The 13,618-nt window shown below is 46.4% G+C and overlaps 1 protein-coding gene across 2 annotated transcripts in view; it reads left to right on the forward strand.

Annotated features, from left to right (window-relative positions):
• LOC129701201 (leucine-rich repeat-containing protein 52-like) overlaps window positions 1-6,364 on the forward strand; it is a 29,697-nt gene extending 23,333 nt beyond the window's left edge. For both annotated transcript variants that reach the window (XM_055642298.1, XM_055642297.1), the window contains exon 3: window positions 5,058-6,364. In XM_055642298.1, the coding sequence (XP_055498273.1) occupies window positions 5,058-5,416 (359 nt within the window). In that variant the 3' untranslated portion in view covers window positions 5,417-6,364. The remainder of the gene's footprint in view (window positions 1-5,057) is intronic.
• The last annotated feature ends 7,254 nt before the right edge of the window (window positions 6,365-13,618 follow it).

The following is a 13,618-nucleotide window of genomic DNA, read 5'->3' on the forward strand; positions in this document are numbered from 1 at the left end:
CCCTGCTCCTGAGTTCCCTTTGCTTTTATATTTCATATTACACCTGTACTGTGTGTGAAATGTTACTGAAATTGAGATATTAGAAACTGCTGATGTTGGAATCTTGAGTAAAACACAAAGTGCCGGAGGAACTCAGCGGGTCATAGAAACATAGGCGCAGGAGTAGGCCATTCGGCCCTTCGAGCCAGCACCGTCATTCAATATGATCATGGCTGACCATCTAAAATCAGTACCCCGTTCCTGCATTTCCCCCCATATCCCTTGATTCCTTTAGCCCTAAGAGCTCAATCTAACGGAGTCAGGCAGCATCTGTGGAGCAAACAAGATAGGTGACATTTCGGGTCGGGACCCTACTTCAGAACCGGCCCGAAATATCACCCATTCATTTTCTCCAGAGAAGCGCTGAGTTACTCCAGCACTTTGTGTCTTCCATCGGTATAAACTAGTCTCTGCAGTTCCTTTCCTACACATTCGGGATTAAGGATGTCTTGCAATTCTATGGGACCTCGGCCAGGCCACACCTGCGGTATTGTGTACTGTTTTGTTCTAGTTGCCTAGATATAGAGCGAGAGAGTGCTGCAAAGATTTATTGAATCAGTCTGAAGAAAGGTCCCGACCCTAAACGTCGTCTTCCCATTCCCGGGACAATTGCCACCTGACCCGCTGAGTTACTCCAGCACTTTGTGTTTTGCTGAATGGTAGCAAAGTGTATTTAAGCGTAACTAATATGCCGGCGCCTTTAATCTCCCGCCAGAATCGTGACATAGAAAATAAGTGCAGGAGGAGGCCATTCGGCCTTTCGAGCCAGCACCGCCATTCATTGTGATCATGGCTGATCATCCCCTATCAATAACCCGTGCCTGCCTTCTCCCCATGTCCCTTGATTCCACTAGCCCCTAGAGCTCGATCTAACTCTCTCTTAAATCCATCCAGTGACTTGGCCTCCACTGCCCTCTGTGGCAGGGAATTCCATAAATTCACAACTCTCTGGGTGAAAAAGTTTTTTCTCACCTCAGTCTTAAATGACCTCCCCTTTATTCTAAGACTGTGGCCCCTGGTTCTGGACTCGCCCAACATTGGGAGTCCAGAACCAGGGACCCTGCATCTAGCTTGTCCAGTCCTTTTATAATTTTATATGTCTCTATAAGATCCCCCTCATCCTTCTAAACTCCAGTGAATACAAGCCTAGTCTTTTCAATCTTTCCTCATATGACAGTCCCGCCATCCCAGGGATCAATCTCGTGAACCTAAGCTGCACTGCCTCAATCACAAGGACATATCAATTAAGTACAGAACTTGGTTCAGTTTAGTTTTAAGTTTAGAGATACAGCATGGAAACAGGCCCTTCGGCCCACCGAGTCCACGCTGACCATCGATCACCCAGTTCTATGTCAGTTCTATGTTATCCCACTTCTCATCCACTCCCTACACACTAGGGGCAATTTACAGAGGGTCAAACCTGCACAATTTTGGGATGTGGGAGGAGCACCGGAGCACCCAGAGGAAACCCACGCGGTCACAGGGAGAACATGCAAACTCCATTATTATCTTGCTGTAAAGGAGAGAATCCTGTCCACATTTAAAACCCATGGTAGTATATAAACCAAGTGCAGGAAAATGCAGGGGTGTGGGAAGAAACCAGAGCACCCGGAGGAAACCCAGGATGGCACAGGACGAATGTACAAACTCCACACAGACAGCACCCGAGGTCAGGATCGAACCTGAGTCTCTGGCGCTGTGAGGCAGCAGCTCTACCAGCTGCACATTCAGACGTATTATATAAGAAACACTTGATCACTATGCGATGCATGATGATCCAAGTATGCCTAATACATGATATGGTCCCTGAGTTGTTTTCCATTCCATTACTACTAAGAGCACTTGCTGTGGGCAGGCTCTAGTGTCTCGGATATCAACACGAGATCAACACCTTGTCCGGTACACATTCCTTGTGCTGGAGCTGGCCTGCTGAGGTGACAGCAAGCCAAGGATGCAAAGACCAAATCCGATTCCCATCTGGCGTGCAAACATGTTTGTTAATGCACGTATGGGCGGCATGGTGGCGCAGAGGTAGCATTGCTGCCCTACAGTGCCAAAGACCCTGGTTCGACCCTGACTAGGTGTCTGTAGGGAGTTTGTACATTCTCCCCATGACTACATGGGTTTTCTCCATGTGCTCTGGTTTCCTCCCACACTCCAAAGATACAGATTTGTAGGCTAATTGGCTTGGTATCATTGTAAATTGTCCCTAGTGTGTAGAACTGTGCTGGTGTGCTGGCTGCGTCCATGTTGTGTCTCTAAACTGAACTAAACTAAACTAATGGGTGGGATTAATTTGCTTGGATAGTTTACAGCCCAGCAATATGAACGTTGATTTATCTAATTCCAAGGTACTCCTGCATCTCCTGCCCTCCCCTCCCCCCCTGCCCCCCCCCCCTCTCCATTTCTCCTCTCCGCCCCCTCCCTCCCTCCTCCCCCTCTCTCATCCCCCTCTCCCCTCCCCCCCCCCTCCCCTGCCCTCCCCTGCCCTCCCCTCCCCTGCCCTCCCCTCCCCCTCCCCTGCCCTCCCCCTGCCCCCCCTCCCCTCCCCTCCCCCCCTCCCCTGCCCTCCCCTCCCCTGCCCTGCATCCTGACTGGCCTACCAGTTCCACTGTTCGCATCCTTGTGCCCCTCTCGTTATCACATCTTCCGCAGCCAACAATGGGCCATTGTGGGCTCCACTATTCCTGAGGTCATCTGTTGCCGGCCCTGAGTTGTTCTGGTCCTTTCTCACTTCCAGTTCATTTCCCCCGATGCCCCTCCAACCCACACCTCTACTTTCAGTCTGAAGAAGAGTTCCAACCCAAAACGTCACCTATTATTTTTCTCCAGAGATGCCGCCTGACCTGCTGAGTCTACTCCAGCATTTTGTGTCTATTTTTGGATTAATTGCAATTTTGATCTAAAACTCTAAATTATTCTGAATGATGGTAACGGCATCTAAAAGCTCTGGTCAGACCTCACGGGGACATTCAATATTGTAGATGCTGGAATCTCGAGCAGAAAGCTGGAGGAACTCAGTAGGTCAGGAGCAACTATGAAGCGAATTGGACAGGCTACATTTTGAGTTGGGACCCTGCTTCAGATAACAGGTAGAAAGAGATGAGGGGAATATTAAAATTTTGGAAAAGCCAACAACCCCCACAATTAAAATGTGGATTATGGAGATGTCTGAGACCTTACACACTGAAAAAAATAGACTTGGCTTAATTGACAAACCAGAATTGTTTGCTAGAACATGGTCTCCATTTATTGATTTTCTGAAAGGGTAAATTGGTCCGGCACGGAAGCTCGACTGGAACTTGAATCCAGGATTGGATGAATAATTACACTTTATAATCTACGAACCTATCTCCAAAATTGTGTTATTGGTGAATTATTTTATTTTTTTATTTTTTCTCTCTCTTTTCTTTCTATAGCTCTATCTTTCAAAAAATCTATTAAAAAATAATTAGAAGCTGTGTTAATATGTAATTGATAAACACATTGTATTTTGGTTATGATATGTATATGCTTATAAGAAAAAAAAAGAAAAAAAAAGAAAGATGAGGGGATCTGATGGGGCAATGTGAGAGTGATAGGTGGATGTAGGTGAGGAGAGGTCGATTGGAAGACGAGTCAAGTGGCAGAGAGAAGAGTGGTGGTAGTGATTGAGGCTGGAGGTGAACAGTAGAGAGGGCAACAGGGTGCAGATGTTGGAATCAGGTAAGGAAGGAGGATAGGGGAGTGAAATGTATAACCAGAGGGAGGAATGTTGGGTTGAACAGAGGAGGGGGGGGGAGGGAGAAGAAAATGAGGGACTGGAGCTTAAATGAGGTCTCTGAAATGGACCAGAAATCCATCCATGGGATGTTCCATATTAAGCCATAAATGAGGGATATCAACTGAGTGAGACGCAGTAAATACATAAATGATTAATAGCGGCAATATTAATTATGAATGTTTTCCGCAGTATATATTCACTTAGCTTGTCCATAATAGTCTGAAAGAGAATAAATGAACGGTTCGATGACAACTCAAATGTTTTGGAGGGTCTGAAATAACATTAAATTGCCCAAATTTGACCACACTTTATGCTTTGGGCACTTGACTGAAGCGTTTGTTTCAGAAATGTCTTTGTATTGAAAATTTGGATTCTGGTGCTGCAAATACTGGATCCATATAACACCAAAGCAGGCCCTTCAGCCCAACTCGTCCATGCCGACCAAGGTGCCCCATCTATCCTAGTCTCACTTGCCCGTGTTTGGCCCGTATCCCTCTAAATCTGTCCAAGTTTCTATTAAATGTTGTCATTCTACTTGCCTCAACTACCTCCTCTCGCAGTTCGTTCCATATACCCACCACCCTCTGAATAAAAAAGTTGCTCTTCAGGTTCCTATTAAATCATTCCTCGCTCACCTTAAAAAAGGTTTTTCGGACAGTCTGAACCCATTTGCCAGGGTGAAAATGCCAAAGCTATTGCTTTAAGGTGAGAGAGCAAAGATTAAAGGAGATGTGAAGGGCTTATTTTTGACAGAGTGTGTGGTAGGTACCTAGAACGTGCTGCCAGGGGTTTTGCAAACAGATACGATAGTGACATTGAAGGGGCTTTTGATCTGGAACATGGCTATGCAGGGAATGGAGGATATGGAGTATGTGCAGGCAGATTAGAGTTGGTCTTGGCATCATGTTTGGCACAGACATTGTGGACCGAAGGGCCTGTTCACTGTTCTATTATCTATGTACTGTGCTGTGGATCTGAATTAACTAGGGACCGACACAAAATACTGGAATAACTCAGCGGGTCAGGCAGTATCGCCCAAAATGGATGTGTGACGTTTTGGGTTGGGACCCTTCTTCAGACACAACCTGAAACGTCACCTATCCATTTTCTCCAGAGATGCTGACTTATCCGCCGAGTTATCCAACATTTTGTGTCTTTCTTTGGTATAAAAAAGCATCTGCAGTTCTTATGTATTACAATACTGAATGAACTGGTTACAGAATCTTTCTTTGATTGTTCTTTTCATCTTTACCAGATGTTGCAGAAGTCACCTGTGCATTTCCAGATTCTTTGCAAGGAGTCCTTGTCACGGAAATTGCAGATAGACTATTCCCACTCTGTCATAGGAAACGGGAATTTAAACTGAGCGAAATCCTTTACTTTTGCCTAATCGGCCCAGGGCTATTTTCGGCAAGCATTGCACTCAACTTGACTTTCAGCTTGTTGATGGTTTTCCACAAGAGGATCAAGAAGAAAGATATGAAGCACTATCGCAAACTCCGCAGGGCCATCTCGTTTAAATACTCCAAGCGGCCGAACTTAATTATTCAGCAAATCAATACCAAAGCCTTCGCAAATGGGGGTGCAACAATCGGAGTGCAACTCAGCAGATGACTTTACATCTGACCTGTTACTGTGAAAGGATGTCCACACTGAGAATGACCATAGGATATGAAGTAAAATTACAGTATTGCCTTAATGTCGACACAATCAGAAAACCATCTCAATCAATAGGATTTACAATTGCTATTCTGAAACTCCATCTCGTCGCATGTTGAACCTCAAGGATTTTTACACATTTATTTGTTGGAAACCAGAATCAGGTTTTAGGATTCAAAATTCTGCAAATGAAATTTGTTAACAGTGTAATTTTATTTTTTTAAATTATTTTTCCGTTAGATAAACTAAAATTGTGAATGTTAGATCATTATCAACTCTGTCTCTCTGTAAAACAATGCCGTGATAATTCATTTCATATGAGCAATTTTGAAACAATGAATGTAGAGAATAAATTAACTGGCAGGAACACATGGAAACTCTCTGTACAGATTAAAGAGATTTGGTGGTTAGAAGTGTTTGCTTTGACTCATTTATTCTTTTTAAAATTGGGCCAAGTTTGGCTTTCAATAAGATTTTAAATAAAGCATTCAACAGAGGTTGAATGTTGAAATGAGTTATTCTTTATACCTTGCAGAGCTGGTGTGAATCCAGCATAGGCTGATGTAAAAGAAGGCCCTTCTATCATAGTCATACAGTGTGGAAACAGGCCCTTCGGCCCAACTTGCCCATGCCGACCAATATGCCCCATGTAGGGAATAGATAGGGTGAATACAGAGAGGTTTTTTACCCAGGATCAGGAAACAGGAACCAGAGGTTTACGATCAGAAACAAGAGATTATATTCAAGAATCTAGATTTAAGGTGAGAGGGAAATGATTTCATAGGAACCTGAGGAGTAACATTTGCATACAGGGGGTGGTGGGCATTTGGAACGAGCTGCCAGAGGAGGTAATAAAGACAGGAAAGTAAATTCCGTTAGTACAGTTTAGTTTGGAAACAGGCCCTACGGCCCACTGAATCCACGCCAGCCATCGATCACCCTTTCACAGTAGTTCTATGTTATCCCACTTTCTCACCTACCAGGGGTGATTTATAGAGGGCCAATTAACCTACGAACCCGCACCTCTTTGAGATTTGTGAAGAAACCAAATCACCCGGAGGATACCCACGTGTTTACACAGGGAAACTTTTAAACACACTATGCAACACCAACCTCAGCAACGATGAACTTCTACGGATTGTGTCTTTGGTTGCTCTACGGATTTTTTTTTGCACTAGCATTACCTTTATTAATGTATTGAATTTTAAAAATTGTTATCAGGCAGCATAGTGGTGTATCTGGTAGAAAGCACGGCGCCAGAGACCCGGGTTTAATCCTGGCCTCGGTTGCTGTCAGTGTAGAGTTTGCACGTTCTCCCTATGACCACATGGGTTCTTCTTGGGTGCTCCGGTTCCCTCCCACATCCCAAAGACCTGTGGGTTTGTATGTTAATTGGCCCTCTGTAATTTGCCCCGAGTGCATAGGGAGTGGATGAGAAAGTGGGATAACATGGAACTGGTGTGTGAACGGGTAATCGATGGTCAGCATGGACTCGGTTGGCCAAAGGGCCTGTTTCCTTGCTGTATCTCTAACAAAAAATATTTTTTAAATGTATTTTTACTTGTGTGTTATTGCATGTATAGGCCCGACAAGCTGCTACAAGTAAGAATTTCACTCTTCTGGTGTCGGTGCATATGGGAATTAAACACTCTTGCTTCTCGACTATTCTTGACTTGACCCGCGGAGGGAGTGCTCCCAACATTTTCTGTTTTTTATTTAATAACCACGTTCAATTTTTCCGCCGCAGAGATTCATTAAAATTTACCTGACTACAATTTTTGAAGCTTTTCCTCAGATAATTTGGAACAAAATCCAAACCAGGATTAGGAATCATCTTGCAACCACGCAGTTGACGAAATACCATAGATGCAACCGGTGAAACTGCACATGCTCAGTGCAACATCTGTCTTTAATGGGGCGGCACGGTGGAGCAGCGGTAGAGTTGCTGCCCTGCAGCGGCAGAGACCCAGGTTCGATCCTGACTACGGGTGCTGTCAGTACAGATTTTCACGTTCTCCCTGTGATCGTGTGGGTTTTCTCCGGGCGCTCTGGTTTCCTCCCACATTCCAGAGACATATAGGTTTGTAGGTGAATTGTTTTTTGTAAATTGTAAATTGCCCCTAGTGTGTAGGGCAGTGCTAGTGTACGGGGTGATCACTGGTCGGCGCAGACTCGCTGAGTTTGTTTCTGCGCTGTACCTCTAAAGTCGAAAGTCTAAAAATCTAAAGGTTATTAAAAGACTGTAAGGTCAACTCAGGTTAAAAACATTCCCATGAAACATTAATGAATCTTCTTTAATATTGTTTAACTCATTATTTTCAATAATGGAAATTACCGAGATAAAAATAAATACCTTTTTCATCAGATCTAAGGTGAGAGAGGAAAGATTTAATAGGGATCCGAAGGGCAACCTTTTCACACAGGGTGATGGGTATATGGAACGAGATGCTAGAGGGGTGTAGTTGAGGCAGGAACTGTAACAACATTTCAAAGACACTTGGACAGGTACATTTGTAGGAAAGGTTTAGAGGGATATAGGCCAAACACAGGCAATTGGGACTAGTATAGATGGGTAATCTTTGTGGGCATGGGCAAATTGGGCCGAAGGGCCTGTTTCCAGGCTGCACGACTATGACTAAATCTCTTTGCAACCAGTAAATTTGGCAATGCTACGCCATCTAGTGGCCCACTAGAACATTGGGCTGGAGATCACCATTTAGTTCCTGAGGTTTGTCATTTAGAATGAGTGTTTAGTTTATTTTGAGATAGAATGCAGAAGATAGAATGCAGAAGCAGGCCCTTCGGCCCACCTAGTCCACGCCGACCAGCAATCCCCGTACACTAGCATTACCCTACACACTAGGGACAAATTACAATTTTTATCAAGTCCAATTAACCTACAATGCTGTACATCTTTGGAATGTGGGAGGCCATTAAAACTGGAGCAGCCAGTCCAGCCGCGCTGGTGGGATTTTTGTGTCAGTCGCCCCGCAACTAGGTGGGGAAAAATACATCGCAACTCGGCAGTCATAGGGAGAACGTACAAACGTACAGACAGCACCCCCAGTCAGGATCGAACCCAGGTCTCTGGTGGCGCAGGAACTCCACCGCTGCACCACCATGCCACGATTGAAACATACACCATGGAAACAAGCCCTCAGGCTCACAGAGTCCACGCAAACCATAGATCACCCATTCACATTAGTTCTATCTTATCCCACTTTCTTATCCACTCTAGGTTCATAATTTCAGACATGCTTTGCATAAGCTCATTCTGTGAGCTCATTGTTGGGTCGTGTGAGTACAGTGGGTTATTGGATACAGTGTTGGGTAGAAATGTCTGACATTACAGTCCCACGCTTGTAACACCTCCCCTTCCTTACAATCAGTCTCAAGAAGGGTTCGGAACGGGAAACGTCACCGATACATGTTTTCCGGGGATGATGCCGTAGTTTTTTGTTTTTTTTGGAAACACATTCTGCCCTTCGAGCCAGCACCGCCATTCATTGCGATCATGGCTGATCGTCCCTAATCAATAACCCGTGCCTGCCTTCTCCCCATATCCCTTGATTCCACTAGCCCCTATAGCTCTATCTAACTCTCTCTTAAATCCATCCAGTGATTTGGCCTCCACTGCACTCTGTGGCAGGGAATTCCACAAATTCACAACTCTCTGGGTGGAAATGTTTTTTCTCACCTCAGTCTTAAATGGCCTCCCCTTTATTCTAAGACTGTGGCCCCTGGTTCTGGACTCGCCCAACTTTGGGAACTCCCGCACTCTGTCTTTTATATATTGGGGGACTGTGTCTCCACTTCCTTTTAACCTGAACCAATTGGCCTGTGCAGTTGAGGCCCCACTCCACTCCCCCATCCCCCACCCCCACTCCCCACCCCTCACACCCACACCCCCACACCCCCAATCCTCACCACCACTCCCCAACCCAACTCCCCACCACCCTATCCCCACCCCCCATCTCCACCCCCATCCCACCCCCTTTCCCCCCCATCCCTCAGACCCCCATCCTCACCACCACTCACCAACCCAACTCCCCCCCCCCATCCCCATCCCCCATTCCTACCTCCCTCCAGTAATCAGTCACTGCAATTCTAATTGCATTCACATTCCTTCCACCCGACAGACAGTTTTGAAATCTTACCCCCTGTTATGTAATATCTGTCCCGAATGCTATTCCTCATCACGAGGAGAGGCCATTTATTATTAAATGCCGCTGGATGTCGTTTCATTTATTATTGCTAAATTATTCATAGTTTTGCAAATAAAACTCAGAGGAGTATCAGTTGTGTTAAAGGGCATTCATTTAGGTTGAGGTTTAGGCTTGTTAATATCATGTGTACCAAATCGCCCCTTGTGGGTGAGATGGATGTGAAAGTGGGATAACATTGAATGGTGAATGGGCGATCGATGGTCGGTGCGGACCCGGTGGGCTGAAGATGTAATAAGGAACTGCAGATGCTGGTTTAAACCGAAAATAGACGCAAAAAGCTGGAGTAACTCAGCGGGACAGGCAGCATCTCTGGAGAGAAAGAATGGGCGACGTTTCGGGGTCACAGTTTAAGAATAAGGGGCAGGCCATTTAGGACTGAGATGAGGAAAACCCTTTTCACCCAAAGAGTTGTGAATCTGTGGAATTCTCTGCCACAGAAGGCAATGGAGGCCAATTCACCAGCTGTTTTCAAGAGAGAGTTAGATGTAGCTACTAGGGCTAATGGAATCATGGGATATGGGGAGAAAGCAGGAACGGAGTACCGATTTAGGATGATCAGCCATGATCACATTGAATGGAGGTGTTGACATGAAGGGCCGAATGGTCTACTCCTGCACCTATTTTCAATGTTTTTATGTATATGTGAGTAATTGGAGGAAGCAAAATAAGTTTGAGTCTGATAATAATAATAAATAATAATAAATTTTATTTATGGGCGCCTTTCAAGAGTCTCAAGGACACCTTACAAAAAATTAGCAGGTAGAGGAAAAACATGTAAGGGGAATGAAATAAATAGTAGAGACATGACTAGTACACAAAGTAAAGACAGAATTCAATACAAAACACAATATGAGGCAATTAATGCACAGATGAAAAGGGAGGGGGACGTGGGGCTAAGGATAGGCAGAGGTGAAGAGATGGGTCTTGAGGCGGGACTGGAAGATGGTGAGGGACACGGAATTGCGGATCAGTTGGGGGAGGGAGTTCCAGAGCCTGGGAGCTGCCCTGGAGAAGGCTCTGTCCCCAAAACTGCGGAGGTTGGACTTGTGGATGGAGAGGAGACCGGCTGATGTGGATCTGAGGGACCGTGAGGGTTGGTAGGGGGAGAGGAGGTCAGTGAGATATGGGGGGGCCAGATGGTGGAGGGCTTTGTAGGTGAGGATCAGGATTTTGTAGGTGATCCGGTGGGGGATGGGAAGCCAGTGAAGTTGTTTGAGGACTGGAGTGATGTGATGCCAGGATTTGGTGTGGGTGATGAGTCGGGCGGCTGCGTTCTGGACCAGTTGGAGTCGGTTGATGTAGGTGGAGCTGATGCCAAGGAGAAGTGAGTTGCAATAGTCCAGTCGGGAGGAGATGAAGGCATGGATGAGTCTTTCAGCAGCGGGAGGTGTGAGAGAGGGTCTGAGTTTGGCGATGTTGCGGAGATGAAAGAAGGAGGTTTTAATGACATGGCGGATGTGAGGCTCAAGGGAGAGGGTGGAATCAAAGATCACGCCAAGGTTGCCGGGGAGATGGGGAGACAGTGGTGCCGTCGATGGTGAGAGTGGGGTTATTGATTTTGCTGAGTGTGGCTTTGGAGCCTATGAGGAGGAATTCTGTCTTATCGCTGTTGAGTTTGAGGAAATTATGTTGCATCCAGGTTTTTATAACTGACAAACTGGAGTTGATATGGAAGAGGGGGTGGGGGGGATTGTGGGGGGAATTGGTGCCGAGGTAGATCTGGGTGTCATCAGCATAGCAGTGGAAGTCCCGGTTGAAGTGGCGGAGTATCTGACCAAGGGAGAGGATGTAGATGATGAAGATGAGGGGGCCGAGTACGGAGCCTTGGGGAACGCCTTGAGTGACTGTGGCTGTAGCAGAGGTGTGGTTGTGGAGAGAGATGAAGTGGGATCTGTTGGAAAGGTAGGAACGGAGCCAGCTGAGTGCAGAGCCTTCAATGCCGAGGTCTTTGAGTCTGGTGAGCAGGATGTTATGGTTCACTGTATCGAAGGCTGAGCTCAGGTCGAGGAGGATGAGGATGTTGAGGGAACCAGTGTCAGCAGAGGTGAGGAGGTCGTTGAGGACTTTGAGGAGAGCGGTTTCTGTGCTATGGAGGGTCTGAACCCCATTCTCCTGCCTTCTCCCCATAATCCCTGACACCCACAAAGAATGGTGGGTGAATGGAAGGAGCTGCCGGCCTCTATCGGTAGTTTCCTAGCAGGGTGAAGACTCAACCAGCACTGGTTTTGCAGTGAATTTGTCAACAGGCTTTACAGAGGGTCTTCGTTGTCGGCACCAGCCCCATTGGCACTCCTTTTGCAGGTACCGAAATAAAGTTTTGATCGTAGAACTGCTCACCGTCTGCTGACACATGTCCCTCATTCAGATAATCATTTCCATCCTCTGTCCATTACACATCAATTGGGTCATCTGCATAATCATACTGAACCTGCCTCAATGGCACCGGCTCATTTACTGGCAGAATATGTCGTCGGTTTCGTCTGTATCGACCTCCGCCAGATTGTATCAAATAAGACCTTGGTTCCGGACACACCTCCTTGACCATGCCCTGGGTTTGGAGACGGACCACCTGGCCCTCCGACAATGGTTGTAGTGGACAACTAGAACAGTCGTAGTATGCCTTTTTTACGCCGCAGACGCGCCCCGAACCACCTCGGACTCGCAGACCTGTGGCTGGAGCAGCTGCTTCGAGACTGGGAGAGTAGCCCTGGTCCGTCTGGACATGAGTCGCTGAGCCGGCGAACCGAGTGTGGGATCACGTGGAATGTTGCGGAGATGGAGAAGATCCAAAAACATGTCAGACCCGGCCCTGCAGGACTTCTCCATCAGCTCCTTTGCACTGCGGACAGCTCGCTCAGCCAGCCCGTTCGACTAGGGGTATTCCGGACTGCTGGTGATGTGTCTAAAATCCCATTCCTTTCCAAAGTCCTTGAAACGCTGCCTTGTGAATTGGCCACCATTGTCAAACATGAGGGTTTAAGGTACCCCATGGACCGCAAAATGCCTCACAAGTTTCTTGATGACTGCCGCAGCGGAAGCTATGGGGAAGTTCAAATTTATTTGTCACATGCACTATAAGGTGCAGTGAAATGTAATTTACCATGCAGCGTTACAATTAAAAAAGGACACAATGCACAACATAATAATTCAACACAGACATCCACCACAGCATTCTTCACTGTGGTGGAAGGCAATACAGTTCCTCCTCCTCCCTTGTTCACTCGTGGTCGTGGCCCTGGCCCTCCGTAGTCACCGCTATGGATGGATCGATGTTCAAGCCCTCTGGTCGGGCAGATCGATCTCAAACCATCGTTTGTAAGAGCAAGAGTCAACCGGGACATGTACTGGTTGCCACGCCAGTCAAAAATGTCAGTAGCCACTATAGACCACGGCTCTTTCTGTTGATGTGGAGCCATGCTGTTGCACACAGCGCAGAACTGCACTCTCTGGCAGTCAAGAGACAGCTTAATTATCCTGCAGCTCATTTTATTCAAGAATACAACAACTGTGGTGGGGAGCACTTGGCTAAGAGAGAGAAGTGGTCAAGCCTCTGGTCAAGTTTGCCATGGGCATAAGAGCCGACATCATTTCTGGAGATGTTGCAGATCCCAACCTAACAGAGAGCAGACAAAGCAGCCAATACAATACAAGGGGACATGACTTGAGAATTAAGGGACTGAAGTTTAGGGGTAACATGAGGGGGAACTTCTTTACTCAGAGAGTGGTGGCTGTGTGGAATGAGCTTCCAGTGAAGGTGGTGGAGGCAGGTTCGTTTTTATCATTTAAAAATAAATTGGATAGTTATATGGACGGGAAGGGAATGGAGGGTTATGGTCTGAACGCAGGTATATGGGACTAGGGGAAATTATGTGTTTGGCACGGACTAGAAGGGTCGAGATGGCCTGTTTCCGTGCTGTAATTGTTATATGGT

This window comes from Leucoraja erinacea, chromosome 10 (assembly GCF_028641065.1).
Source record: "Leucoraja erinacea ecotype New England chromosome 10, Leri_hhj_1, whole genome shotgun sequence".
Taxonomy (NCBI): domain Eukaryota; kingdom Metazoa; phylum Chordata; class Chondrichthyes; order Rajiformes; family Rajidae; genus Leucoraja; species Leucoraja erinaceus.